Consider the following 15004-nt stretch of genomic DNA (forward strand, 5'->3'; position numbering starts at 1 on the left):
TTAGTAGGGTTAGCTGGGCCCCACCTTTCATATTCCATTTACCCTACTGGAGCACTTTCAAACAATGAAAAGTAATGCTAGGGTCACAAGCAATTTTACTTTCAAGAAAGTGCCAGTGACCTTGGTTGACTTGCTTCCAAGTAGCCCGTGATGTTAAGCGCCATTGTAAGAAAGGGGAATTGGGTAGTGGGTTGTGGTAAACTGAAATGCTTTTCCAGTAGCGTAGTGGTGCCTAGACTCCCCCCCCCAAAAAAGGTAGTGCCAGTGTGATTGACAGTCTCCTTGTTCTGTCAAGTAAATGAGGTGATAATGTTTGTGACAGATTAGCCTAGGGGAAGTTTGGGGTTGAGGAAAATGAGAAGGCTGGGTACTGCTTTCCTTTTCTTTGATGTGGTCCTTGCTTCATAGTGGCAGTTTAAATGGAAACTATTCATTAAAAGTTAAAGGTTGTTTTTCAGCTGACTAGAGATATTTTATTAAATGTCAGTGTGCTTTACAAATTGAACCTATACTCCTAGGTAATCATGTACTGTATATGATTGCATTTGGGATGATCCTAATAAATTGGATATTCTGCTAAGTGGTGCTGCTTGCTGTGTGTGTGGGTGTGTTGTACTCTCCTTAAAGTGAGGCTGTGAAGGCTGTTTTGATTAACTCCTGCACTTCAGAATTTACCACTGTGCTTCTCTGACTCCTCCTGGGCTGTCCTGCTGTATCAGACCAGATAATACAAAAGAGCTGTCTGCAGAAAAGGAATAGGGGGAGGGTGGAGGATGAGGCTGCAGCCTGTGCTTCTTGGCACAGCAGAAGCAGAGATCTTTGGAACACTTTCTTGGCCCTGCAGGCAAGCCTTGGGCATGCAACATTTCTATTGTTTCCCTTGTTTCAGAAGCTGCTGTGAAGAGAAAGTAAGAATGCAAAGGTATTTCAGGATGGAAGCATGCCTTTGCCTTCTGCCAGGGAAGTAGGATGCTCTGGTCTACGCTCTGTCTAGCCCTGGAAGCGTGAGAAATTTCATGGAGTTCAGAGGTCTTCTGGGTGTCCTTACACTGGTAAGTAAGCTACATATCTGGTTTGGGGATGAGAATTACCAATTGCACTAAGGACAAACCATGCCAGCTTTCTTTCTGCATTCCTATTTGGGTGCTGCAGGGTGGCGAACTGGTAGTGCAAAAAGTGTTTTTGAAAGAGGCACTGTTTCTCTGGGGGCACCACCCTACTGACTGCAGGAAGCCAGATGTGAGCCCTGCCCTGCCCTTGTTAACTGGCAGGTGATCAGTTCAGTCCAAAAACCCCACTACATCTGGAATGCAGCAGCATGAAGGCACCAGAGCAGTGCTTCTAACTGCTTAGCCAATCCTGGTTCTCATGGGTGACCATTCTGAGACTGCTTTGATTTTTCATTTAGGACAGGAGGCGGTGAATCTATTTCCCTCCAGATGTTGGACTCCTAGCAGCCCCAGCATGGCCAATGGTCAGGGATGATGAGAATTGTAGTCTAGCAACATCTAGGGTTCCCACATGATGGTCCTGACCTGCCCATCCTCCCCTGCATGTGAGCTAGTGTAGCAGGTTTCACTCTTAACTGAGCAACAATGGCTTTAGCAGTTCTGGTGTTGAATATGGGCTTCTTGGTTCTTAAGAATTCTTACAGGAAAGCTTACTTCCATATGGAAGAAAGCACGGAAGCATCATGTGACAATTTTACACGTCTCTGTTTCATCCTAATATATACCTAGTGAAACAGATGCATGCAGACATCACATGTAGCAATCTGCACATGAGTTTCATCCTTTTCCCTACACAAAACTGTTCCTGTTCCGGTGAATGTATAGGAATGGGTGTGCAGCCCAACCCATTATCTGTCCAAACATGCCCACAGGCTGGGTGAGCAAAACACTCAGAAATTCCTGCTGCTGGGGGCTGGGAGGAGAGGCTTGAATGTACTGCAATTAACTCTTCCATGTCCAGTGGTGGCCATGCCTGTTGTAATGATTCTTCTCCTGTGTGGCTGCCAATAAGCAATAATTAAGCCGCTACTGAGATTTGTGTTGAGGTAGAAGTGGATGCAGCTGCTCCCCAACATAACCCTGTGCATGCTGTATTAATGAGAGTCTGTGTTTGCCCCCATACCGTGCAAAATCACTGCTTCTCTGTGATCTGGCATTTATTCCAAGAAGGGGGAAAGAATACTGCCTCCGCCAGTTGCATAGTTAAGAGTTCATTTACACATGCATAAATTTGACCGGTGCCTGCGGCCTAGTTTTGCAGATGTTAAATGAAAACTGGCCAGGGTGCAAGTCTACTTCAGCCCAAAGAGAATAGTCCCATTAAAAATGGGGGAATGCATAAAGTGTGGCTGGGGAGGTGCGTGAATGTTTGGGATATATAGACGCTCTCAAGACCAAACTGCAGGAGACAGGTGTGACTCTTTGCTTGGACAAAGGCTGTAGCAAAGGCCTGGCATTCTGACATTCTATTAGGCTGATGCTAAAGCAGGACAAAGCATGCTAATTTATATGGGGGCTGGAGAAGGGCTGGCAGCCACGACTGGGCAAACAAACGCCTTTTGTTGCATCGTTGCTGTGCCAGCTGCCTGGCCCCCTGCATTCTGGTGAGAAGCGAGAGAGTGTAAAGCTTGGGGTTTACATACAGGCAGCTTACACACCACACATTTAAAGCTCCCCAAGAATCCTGGGAACTGTAGTTTGTTAAGGGGGCTGGGAATTGTAGCTCTGTGAGGGATGAACTGCAGTTCCCAGAATTCTTGGCAGGGGCGGGGTGTGCTTTAAATAAATAGTGTGTTTAGAGGCAGAATTGTAAGTGTTCCAACAATTCCAAGGGCTAAACCTTTCTGCTTGCTCTGATAAGGTATTCTGAAGTTCAGTGGTTGTTACTAGCAAGCATGAACTTGGAGCCAACATTTCCTCAGGCTTGTTCTTGGAGGCAGCCAGGGCAGTAGTATGGGACGTTGTTAACTTTCACGTTAACTTCACAATAGGTTTCAGGTCAGCCAGTCGACTTCCTTTCTGCAGACTTAATAATTAAAACGCAGACATTTTAGCTGAAATCTCTTTCAGGGCTACTTGAAAGAGAGGAGCAGAGCGTTTTGCTGCAAGACCTGCCTCCATCAGTACTTCTAATACAATTCCCACTTTAGCCAAAAGAGAGAAGTTGATGAATAATGTTAAGCAAGGTCAAAAGAAAGGCCAATTCAGGGAGCTGTAACTGAGGGAAGTGTCAAAGCTCTGGGTGGAGGCATGGTAAGACGGTTCCGGCCTAGGCTGAAATGAAATAATAATAATATAATAATAATTTATTATTTATACCCCACCCATCTGGCCGGGTTCCCCCAGCCACTCTGGGCGGCTTCCAACAAAATATTGAAATACAGAAATCCATCAAACATTAAAAGCTTCCCTAAATAGGGCTGCCTTGAGATGCTTTCTAAAGGTCTGGTAATTGTTATTCTCTTTGACCTCTGGTGGGAGGGCATTCCACAGGGTGGGTGCCACTACCGAGAAGGCCCTCTGCCTGGTTCCCTGTAACTTGGCTTCTCGTAGCGAGGGAACCGGCAGAAGGCCCTCGGCGCTGGACCTCAGTGTCCGGGCAGAATGATGGGGGTGGCGACGCTCCTTCAGATATACTGGACCGAGGCCATTTAGGGCTTTAAAGGTCAGCACCAACACTTTGAATTGTGTTCAGAAACGTACTGGGAGCCAATGTAGGTCTTTCAGGACCGGTGTTATGTGGTCTCGGCGGCCGCTCCCAGTCACCAGTCTAGCTGCTGCATTCTGGGTTAGTTGTAATTTCCAGGTCACCTTCAAAGGTAGCCCCATGTAGAGCGCATTGCAGTAGTCCAAGCGGGAGATAACTAGAGCATGCACCACTCTGGCAAGGCAGTCCGCAGGCAGGTAGGGTCTCAGCCTGCGTGCCAGATGGAGCTGGTAGACAGCTGCCCTGGACACAGAATTGACCTGTGCCTCCATGGACAGCTGTGAGTCCAAAATGACTCCCAGGCTGCGCACCTGGTCCTTCAGGGGCACAGTTACCCCATTCAGGACCAGGGAGTCCTCCACACCTGCCCGCCTCCTGTCCCCCACAAACAGTACTTCTGTCTTGTCGGGATTCAACCTCAATCTGTTAGCTGCCATCCATCCTCCAAGCGCCTCCAAGACAGAACAACTTTTGCCACATAGAAAAAGCCTAAAAGAACCTAAAAGAATGAATTTATTCTAGAGCATTCCTTATTATATGCCAACCTCACTTACTTCCCCTCACTCTGTTGACATTTTGGGCTCTTTTAAGCAAGGCTTCCTAACTGTGAGATGAGTCACTAACAAAAGTTCCCATGGGAGTGCTGCATTGCCATAATAAATATCTCCCACAGAAGGTCTGAGGAGGGGCCATAGCCCAGTGGTAGAATGTCTGCCTTGCATGCAGAAAGTCCCAGGTTCAATCCCTAGCATCTCCAAACAAGGTTGAATAACCTGCAGCTGGCACCTGCCACCATGGTCTGTGGTTGGGGATAAGTGGTTGGGGATAATAGTAGTTGTGCTCTAGCAATGAGGCACCTCTGGTTCTCCAGATGTTACTGAACTCCAGCTCCCATCGTCCCTGACCATATTTCATGCTGGTTGAGGCTGATGAAAGATAAACGTTCAACAACGTCTGGAGGGCCACAAGTTCCCTCGCCCTTACTTAAAACAATGAGGTTACGGTTTCAAGAAGTAAGGTCACTACACAGTTACTGTTTTTCTTCTGCAGTATTGATGTAGGCTTGTGAAATAACGGGTGTCCCTTGCACCAGGCTCTGAAATGAGACCTCCTTCAAAGCAAAAAATATGTTGCAACTCCTCCTGAACCGAGTGACACAGAATGAAAGAACTGATTTCCAGGCTATGGACGTCAGAACTATGGGCAACCATGCTCAACTTTTATCCTGTGTGTAAAACACACTTCAGGCATCCAATCATTTATTTCCCATGTGCCGTAAAAGCTTCAGACTTTTCCTGGAACCTGAAGCAGGAGTTCCTGGTGTTTCCTGTCAGGCAGGAAGCACCAGCTGCTTTGTTTGCTTGTACTGTTGCTGTCGTTTTCATTGAAGCAAGTGAGGCGTTTTGTGAGGGAACTATTTAATCCATGGGTAGGCAAACTAAGGCCCGGGGGCCGGATCCAGCCCAATTGCCTTCTAAATCCGGTCCGGGAATTAGCGTGTTTTTACATGAGTAGAATGTGTCCTTTTATTTAAAATGCATCTCTGGGTTATTTGTGGGGCATAGGGATTTGTTCATTTTTTTTCCAAAATATAGTCTGGCCCCCCACAAGTTCTGAGGAACAGTGGACCGGCCCACAGCTGAAAAAGTTTGCTGACCCCTAAATTCTGAGTGATGATGAGGAACTTTTATTCCTCTCCACCCTTAAGAATGCCAGGGTCAGGCTCTCCTTACCCCTTGGAATCCAAGCAGTCCTTGTGCACTGAACTGCAAACACACACACACACACACACACACACACACACACACACCTTATCTCCCTGGCAACATGTGGTGACAGCTGGTGTTGTCTGATGAAGGCCGAGGCAGTCAAAATAAACTTTAGTGAGTTTGTCTGCTCCCAGAGCAGCCCGGGCAGATGTATGAGAAGCACCTGCATGTGGGTGGGTTCATGAGAAGTGCTCCCCTGCTCTTTCAGTCAAGAGAATGGAGAAAGCCACTCTTTTTCTCCCCTGAGCGGGTGGAGTTCTGACCGTCCTGGAATCTGCTGCTCTGTGTGTGTGTTATCTCAGTGGTGAAACGCAGAGCAAGGTCACTGCACCATGCTGAATTGCAGCCTTTGTCTCGACCTCCGTTTCCTTCCTCTTCGCAGTGTTTTGCTCCTAGCTGACTGGGCTGCTGTGGCGGTAGGCATTTGCCTTCTGTTTAAAAGAGTCTTGCAGCGGGAGTTGAAGTAGCTTTGCGTTCCTGGTCTTGTGGTCCTCCTTGTAGCATAGGGGCAGCTCATAACTCCAGACCTAGCTTTGCTGTCTGTGGGAGTCAACAGGATTAAGCCAGATCAGTCGTCCTAACCTCAAAAGTCTTGTGATCTCAAGTGCAGAAGCGCTGAGCCCCAAAGTGGGGCCACCTCAGCAGAAGAAGCTCATCCGTGACGGGATCTCTCTGTAACTTGCATTTAGAAACTCTGTCGGACTGAGCCATGAAGAGACAAGCAAACCAGTAGACAAGCGATTGGTGCTGTTGAGGGAGGACAAGATGTCTCACACGGTGGCCTTCACCTTTCCTGCCGCTGAGAGCAGGGAGGCTGCCAGGTGAGTGACAGTATTTTAAATGATGTAAATTAATGAAAATACACTCGGGCCTCATTAACTCCATGGTGTTGGGGGTATTGAAATTGCCAATACGGTTTTTGGGTGGTTTTTTTTTGCCATAAACTGTCTTCATCCTGAAATTTGGTATCTGTGTAATGCAGACATCCCCAAGCTCGGCCCTCCAGCTGTTTTGGGACTACAACTCCCATCACCCCTAGCTAACAGGACCCAGTGGTCAGGGATGATGGGAGTTGTAGTCCCAAATCAGATGGAGGGCTGAGTTTGGGGATGCCTGGTGTAATGCTTTAGAGAAGGGATTACGTAACTCAATAGGTAGAGGATCTGCTTTGCATGCAGAAGGTCTGGGAGGGTCCCAGACAAAACTGATCTAGATGGACAGGTGGTCTGGTGACTTTAGTCAGTATCAGGCAACTTCCTGTGTTCCTGTTCCAAGGCATCCTAATCACTCATGCCTTATTTCCCTTCAAATGGAAGGCTCAAAAGATATTTCCAGAAACCTAGATGCACTAACCTGGCAATGGGAAAAGTCTGAAAGAGGACATGATTGTTCTCTCTTGTGCGCAAAACAGAACCCAGCTGGTTACACCACTTCCTTGGTAACTAGGAAGTTGAAATGTGGTCCCCTGATAACTACAGAAGTCCGGAAAGGGGGGGGGCTTCCAAGGCTCTCCCTAGAAGCAGGAGGCAAATAAATGTACCACGGGGATACTTCCAAGCCCCCCAGAAAGCTAAACTTTGGCATGCACAAAGTTCTGGACATACCAACTATTAGAAATTTCCAAAAGATGGGGCCTGAGGGATTTGCTTCATCGTAGAGGATAGATTCCAGCACAGAGTGAAGCAGACCACACATGTGATGGAATATTGGGAAGTTCTTCAGATTCATCTCTGTCTCTCTGTCTCTCTGTCTGTCTCTCTCTCTGTATATATGGGGAAGCACCTCCAGTAGCATCTATGTTTGCAGAATGCAAGCTTTCTTTAATGGCACTAGAAAAAACTTACTGGGACAGGCAGGTGGTCTATTTTAGTCCTTGGCTCCAAATTTTATTCAGCTGTGCACAAGTTGGGAGAAGCCTACAACCAACTGCACAGAGCAATAATAGAGTAATAGATTACTCCACCACATATGTAATTTGCATTCATCCCCAGCATGTCTCAAAACAACGGGAGGATGCTGATCACCCTACCTAAACTTTTTAAATGTTCCTTTCCTTTCATAAGAATTGTCTGATCTTTTGATGAAAGATATTCTACTTCCCATGGTTGAACCATGTGGCAATGAGTTCCACAGTTCCTTGCAGTACAAATGGCAAAGCTTTGAACTGGGAAACTAGAGGTACAGGATTTATGCACCTATGGGCTCTGCAAGAAGAGGGAAATGTCACACATAGAATTCATTAGTCTTTCCTCCGAACAAAGGCACTTCTCAAAATCCTTTTCATTAGGTAGAGTGAGGCAGCCCCCTCAGGTGACAGGTGCTGGGGGCAGCAGCAGCCCCCTGCTCCTCTTCGACTTCTGCTCCCCTAGCCATTCCTCACTGTTGTTGTAGGCCCTCTCTTAGGTCTGTTGCCTTAGGTGTGGTGGAGGAAATGTGTGCTGCATTCGAAAACTGGTGGTCCACAGTTACTGCTTTGATGACGGATAATAAACACTGCCTTGTGGGATATCTCTATTCTTAGGCTCTATACTGTATACACCTGACCCCTAGCATTATCCTATACATGGATCTAGTTGGGAGTTAGGATGCTGTTTTCTTAGGCAATGCACATCAACTTAATGCTTTAGTTGAAATTCCTGCATTGCAAGGGGTTGGACTAGATGACTCTCGGGACCCCTTCCAACTCTACCATTCTATGATTCTATGAATAATTCTGTATCCTGGTTCTCTGTTCCCCCACAGCCAGGACATAAGTCCTTACGATGAAGGTGCTGTGCACGATTCCTTCCACCAGCTAATCGAGGAGCAGAGCTGGCTGGCTGAACAGGAGGAGGTGGAGATGCAGAATCTAGCTCCCAGGGGCAGAGGTGAGACAATGTGACTCAGTGTTGAGAATTGCTGGTTGGATATCATCCCTCTGATTGCTGCAGGGAAATAGCTGTGATGGAGTGTGATTTGTGTGGTGAAAGTAATTTTTCTTGATTCTGCTTTTCCTCAGAGGCCAATGTGGTTGTAGAGCAGGCGAAAGACCTGTTTTGATGTAGTGTTTTGATGTAGTTTCCAAGTTCTCACTTAGAAAGTCAGGGTTGACAGGTATTGCTAAATGTACAGCATCCTAATTTCAGAACATTTTAGCCTCCACTTAAATGCAGGAGTGCTACAGCTAATCAGAATTGTTTTATTTCTGAGAAGCTGATTTTGCAATCCGATCTGTATGTAGTGAAAGTAGAATGAGAACAGACTGTTAAATTTTCACGTCTATTTATTTATTCCATTTTCAGCCAGTTCCTTCTTCTACAACAACCCTGTGAGGTAGGTTAGGCTAAGACATGGTGACAGTGCACTCATTGACCTTAATGACTGAGTGGGTATTTGAACCTTGGTGTCCATAGCCCTAGCCTGGCCCTCTTAACAACTGCACCACACTGGCTCGCAAAATTCAGTTACTTTGGCAAATACAATAGAAACAGCTCTGTCTGTTCCTTGGTGAATACTGTATAATATTCTTTCCAAGGGAGACTGTGCAGCTAACACTGCTACAGCATTCAAAGACGAGAGCATTGCTACCATGACAAAGACCTTCAAGTGGTCTGAGATGTGTATATAGAAAGTGCCCCTGTGGTTATATACTCTTGGTTTTGTTCTGTTTACTCAGAAACTTTAGATGTCCCCAAGACATAGTGATAAGAGATTTTTGAAATTGTGTGCTTCAAGAACTTCCACATACAGTAGTACCTTGGGTTACGAACGCGATCCGTTCCGCGCGCCGAAAACACTTCCGGGTTTGCGGAGTTCGTAACCCGAACTGTTCGCAACCCGAGCGGTTCGTAAACCGAGGTACGACTGTATTTAGGTTGTTTTGTTTTCTTGTTTATTTGAAAAATTATTTATATAAAATACCAGTTGTAATTGTGACATTAATTTTTGTATTTTAAGCAACCTGATGTGCTAGATGAGTGAACCAAATTACTGGATACTGAAGAATGAAATACAAATAACAAAACTGTGAATTCATGAACTTGCAGACTAAGAGACAGATTTGGCAGTGAACTTGTGAGATTCTTAGATGTGATGAAAGTTGAGATGTTTTTGGGTTGTTGTTGTTGTTGTTTTGCTTTTTTGTTGTGCTGAATATTAATTTCACTCTGCATGTGTTTTCGGAAGCCTCTGGCAAGAAACACTGGGGGAGATTTCTCGGGGTTTAGATGACTCAGTCTAGATGACAGAATGTGCCATTTAATTTAATTTAATTTAATTATAATAATCTCCCAAGGGCTCCTTGAAGCTTCCTTTGCTAACAGCATTGAAGCTGTGGAGAACTCAAAAGGTGTAGAAACCCAAGATCCTAGACATATACAGTCATACCTCATGTTACGTCCGCTTCATGTTACATTTTTTCAGGTTGCGTCCCGCGGTGACCTGGAAGTACCGGAAAGGGTTACTTCCGGGTTTCGCCACCCGCACATGCACAGTAGCACTAAATTGCGCTTTGTGCATGCGCAGATCGCGCCGCGCACCTGCGCAGATACGGCACTTCAGGTTGTGAGCTTTTCATGTTGTGAATGGGCCTCCAGAATGGATCCCGTTCGCAATCAGAGGTACCACTCTATCTATCTATCTCAATGCAAGGATGGGTTTCCACAACAATGCAATGTCTCAGACCATCAGGAAGGCAGCATAATTGCTGTACCATGCATACAAGTTTCACATATGTGTGAATAAGTACATTCTATTAGCACACCTAATTTTGGCCATCTCTGGCATGTGGTTGGGGCCTTCAGGGGAGAGAAGAAGGAAGTTCCATTTTGCAAATGGAAGTCTGTCGCACCTAGCAGAACTGGAGTGTTGCAATCCTCACAGAAAATGTATGTTTTATGTTATGGTTCATTAAAGATTTCATATTTAACGCTGGACCAGAGAGGTCATATGCCTGATTCAACAGCGTTCTTCTTTTGTTCTTAAGTCTGCTGAGGAACGAAAGGTTGGTCCTGAGTTGAGGTTGGGGAGAGAAGGCACAGTAAGTTCAAAAGTGGTAGCAAAGTATTTAAAAGTCCGAGAAGCACTGCTTTTATTTAAAACGAGGGAGCATGCACGGAACTGGAAATGAAAAGTAGGTAAGGAGGATCCCTGCTCCAATAGGGCAGTTCTCAGGAGGTTGGCAACTCCCCTTCCACCTCCTTACCCAAGACTATGCAGTAAATCATTTTGTTCCTCCCTTCCCGCCAGAGAATCTGGCCTACACGATTTCTCCTCCCCGCCGGACTGAGGCTTGGGAGGCACCAGGACAGATGGCAGAACATCCTGACTTCTCCTCAGCCACTCTGCGCATCCTGGCCAGCATGCCCAGCCGAACTATTGGTGAGTTGGAGCAAGCATGCAAGGAAGTGCCTTTGCAAGAGTCAGGGTCTCAGAGTTAAGGCTTTTTAGCACGGGGCACAAACAATAGGGGCTGAACGTTCTCCCTGGTATCAGACCAGGAGCCTTCCTCTCATCTTCTTTCTCATCCACTTGCAGGCCGCAGCAGAGGAGCTGTCATCTCCCAGTATTGTAACCGCACTGCCAGGCTGCGCCGGAAGAGCAGCCGGGCCCCTCTTCAAGAAGTGTCCCGCTCCGCACGGCCCAGCATCCGGCAGCTTCATCTAGACCTGGATTCCGGCCACGAGGAAGAGGATAGTAAGTCCGCTGGGGAAAGCTTGGGGAGATGCACACACTGGCAAGAAATTGGAAGGGGCCGTGTACCCATTGTCCAGCTGTCTATGAGTGATGAGCATTTTAGGGAAATAATGGTCACTGTTCTGTGCATATGGTTGGAACAATTGGACTTTTTCACCAGAGCAGGTGGGGCAGAATACCTTTCCAGGCCAATGACGGCTCAGAAGACCAACAACCATAGCCCTTCAAGGTAGCACTATCATCATGTTATGGCCCTGTCTCAAGAAAATGCACAGGGTCAGCCTTTCCAGGAAGGGCCATGGAACAAATACTTTTCCAGAGATGTAGGATCCAGTGTGTGGTTTATTTCTTGTTTTCTATATGACTTGTTTGTTTTAATACCCAGTTCAAAATGTGTAAGAAAGGGGAGCCAAGAAGCCACAATTATTATTATTATTATTATTATTGACATTTTCTCTCTTTTGCCAAAATGCCTGCCATTCGAAATGCTGGAAAAATGCAACCTATGCCGTTGATAAAGATAGTGCAACCTGTACAGCACGTTGCCGACAAATATTCACACAGTTGTTCAAAAATAATTTTACACCATTTATCAAATTTGTGAGAAAGAGACAATTACTTACAAAGTGCCATGAAAACTTACAACTAAAGTGGTACCTCGACTTACGAAGACGATCCGTTCCGCGGTGCTCTTTGTAAGTCAAAGTCTTCGGTTGTTGAAGCGCCCGTTTTGTGCCTGCGCGAAGCGCGCTTCTGTGCAGCCGCAGAACGCGCACGGGGTGAAAAGACTTCTGGGTTTGTTGACTTCGGAAGTCGAAACCTTCGGAAGTCGAGTCGTTCAGATGTCGAGGTACCACCTAAAATAAAGTGAACTTGCAATATCAGATTTTACTAGGTTCTTACAAATTCTTGACTCGTTTTTTCTTGTTTTTTAAATAAGTTCAAGAAGATTCAAGAAGAAGGTAAGTTCAGCAATGTTCCCAGTAGTTGTGAGGTGTAGATGAACCCGTGTATGAAGTTATAAAGAAGACAGGGTGCCAGCGTTCTAACCCCGTTTCGCCCTAGCAGTCCATACAGTTGAGAGGCTGCTGTTTCGCCCCCGGTGGGGCTGATTTGTTGGGGTTGGCGGATAGCACACTCCCTAAGCACAGTTTTCTGGGCTTCTTCAGTAGTCTCGAGCCATTAATGCGTCTACTAGTGCTAAATATAGTTGAAGAGACCATTTCTTGGCTTAAGCATAAAAGACTGAATAGCTTAGCCTGTATACTTCCTTCCCTAGCCAAACGCAGCCTACTGGTGAAAGAACTCCGGAGCCTGCCAGCCAGCCAGCGCATCAGCATGCTGAGAACAATGCCTCTAAGCCTGGGCGAGAAGTGCAAGCTGAGGTCAGTGCCTTTAAGCCATTTCAGCACTACTGTATTAAAATGGGCAGGAATGATATTCAGTGACGCCCGCCCTGTGGAATGCCCTCCCACCAGATGTCAAGGAAATAAACAACTACCTGACTTTTAGAAGACATCTGAAGGCAGCCCTGTTTATGGAAATTTTTAATGTTTGATCTTTTATTGTGTTTTTAATATTCTGTTGGAAGCTGCCCAGAGTGGGCAAAATTTTATTTTATTTTATTTATTAATGCAATCAAGGGAGCAGTTGGTGAGTGTGCTGAACGACGAGGAACTCATACTTCTCATCTAAAGAGCAGCTTTTTGCAATGATTCTATAAAAAATCCTTCTGTCTGTCCCTTTGTAGGCAGGAATCAAGTGGGCACTCAGGCACCTTGATGAAGCCCAAGACAAGAGCTCCTTTGTCACATTGCAGCCGGCTTAAATACCACATCATCATAGTAAGTCATGAACTTCACCTGTCCTGGGCCGCATCTGTGCCATACCTTCAAAACACTTTTATACATTATTATTATTATTTATTTATTACAATAAAACAGCATAGCACCAGCCCTTTCCTTAAACACAGTCAGTTCCCAAAAGCCTGTTGCAATAAGAAAGGCTTCACCTGCAGGCAGAAGGACAACAAGGAGGGAGCAGGTCTAGCTTCTCTAGGGAGAGAGTGCCAAAGTCTGGGAGAAGCCACTGAGAAGGCGCTTTCCCGCGTCCCTTCCAAGCGTGCCTGTGAGGATGGCGGGACTGAGAGAAGTGCCTCCCCTGAATATCTCGGAACCCAAACAACTGTTCATGGCTTCCCCCAAAGAATCCTGGGAACTGTAGTTTGTTAAGGGTGCTGAGTGGTATTAGGACACCTCAGTTCCCCTCACCGAGCCACAGTACCCAGAGTGGTTTAACAATCAATCCCTTTTCTTGGTGAACTCGGGGAACTGCAGCTCTGCGAAGCATATAGGGGTCTCCTAGCAACCCGCAGCACCCATAACAAACTACAGTTCCCAGGATTTGTTTGGAGGAAGCTGTGACTAGTGAAGTGGTATACTACTGATTTAAATGTATGCTGTAAAAGTAGCCCTGGGAAGGTCAGCCTGCTTTGGCACCACCAGCTCCCCCTAGAAAGAGAGAAGAATATCTGCTTATGCCCATTGAAGGTGCTGCTAAATGAGGGCATAACTTTACCAACACCCTTTCTAGATAGGCTCCTTTCCCCTTTATCAGCAAGGTTGCCTAATCGAGGCCAATTCCTTTCATACAACTAATGAAATCCCTCATTTGTCTATACAACAGCTTCCCAAGCACTCCATTAGTATATCTATATTGTGAGGAGAAAAACAGACTCAGGGGCCTCTCTGAGAAGAAGTGTGGCCTCCAGAATCTTCCTTACATAGCTGTGGAAATATCCATCAGAATCCTTCTAAGGATTTGAGACAATAACTGTGGAAGGCTTCAGCCAACTTTTACCAGCTACGGAGTTTATGTTAATGCCATCAAGGCATTAAAATGTTTTAGGAGCCTCTTTCTAAGTTTCTTCTAGTGCCGTTAGAGTGTTGTACTCAAGACCTGGCTTCAAATTCCCACTCAGACATGAAGCTCTCTGGGTGACTTTGGGCCAGTAGCTTGACCTACCTCACAGGATTGTTGTGGGGATGAGATTTTTGGGGGGCGGGGTGAGAATCATGTACATTACCTTGACCTCCTTCAATGAAAGGTGGGATAGAAATGTAGTAAATAGATAATGGAAAACTTATGTCAGCTTTCTCTTCAACACAAGTTCATTTTTGGCTCTGCTCGCATTTTGAGAAGGCACAATGTTAGGCTCCAAGCTGGGCTTGGAGAGGAGGCAATTAATATTCTTATGCCATTCTTACTGTGCCACATGCAAAGCAAATATTTACTCATTTTGTGCCGCACCCCAGTGAGCTAGAACATTGTAATTCACACTTCAGAGATTGCGGCCTGGTGGTTTGCTCAAAACAGGCTGTGACTGAATGTTTCACATACTGTAGCGGCTCCCAAAATTCTTTCCTCCCCACAGACCACTTGAAAATGGCTGAGGGCCTTGGTGGGACCACTTAATGGATTTTCTGCCTGTTGTGGCAGAAGTAGTTCCATAGAATTCAAAGGGTGATACGATAAAACACAATATAAGAAATAAGCAATGAAAATACGAATAAAAATTAATACGAATATCCCGTATGATTGATGTGGCATCTCCCATCTTCAACCACAAATTCACAGATGCTCAGCAGACCCCCTGAATGAAACTAGCAGACAACAGTTTGGCAACCCCTGACACAGTGGATTGCAGTGGTTTTTCTTATCCTGCCAAGGACAACAGGAAGGAGTCCAGCAGGGTTGGTTGGGTGCTTAGTCCAGTGTAGCTCAAATGCTTGGGGGGGTCAACTAAATAGTTGTACTAATGCAATGGGATTTCCTCCCTCTCCTTC

The 15004-nt window shown here is 46.0% G+C and overlaps 1 protein-coding gene across 2 annotated transcripts in view; it reads left to right on the forward strand.

Moving 5' to 3' along the window:
* TMC6 (transmembrane channel like 6) overlaps positions 1-15004 on the forward strand; it is a 30669-nt gene that overhangs the window by 1115 nt on the left and 14550 nt on the right. For both annotated transcript variants that reach the window (XM_035104227.3, XM_060271916.2), the window contains exons 2-8: positions 890-1052; positions 6176-6307; positions 8229-8353; positions 10713-10844; positions 11001-11159; positions 12439-12544; positions 12910-13003. In XM_035104227.3, coding sequence (XP_034960118.2) covers positions 6252-6307; positions 8229-8353; positions 10713-10844; positions 11001-11159; positions 12439-12544; positions 12910-13003 — 672 coding nt within the window. In that variant the 5' untranslated portion in view covers positions 890-1052; positions 6176-6251. The remainder of the gene's footprint in view (positions 1-889; positions 1053-6175; positions 6308-8228; positions 8354-10712; positions 10845-11000; positions 11160-12438; positions 12545-12909; positions 13004-15004) is intronic.

Source organism: Zootoca vivipara, chromosome 2 (genome assembly GCF_965207765.1).
Source record: "Zootoca vivipara chromosome 2, rZooViv2.hap1.1, whole genome shotgun sequence".
Classification (NCBI taxonomy): Eukaryota; Metazoa; Chordata; class Lepidosauria; order Squamata; family Lacertidae; genus Zootoca; species Zootoca vivipara.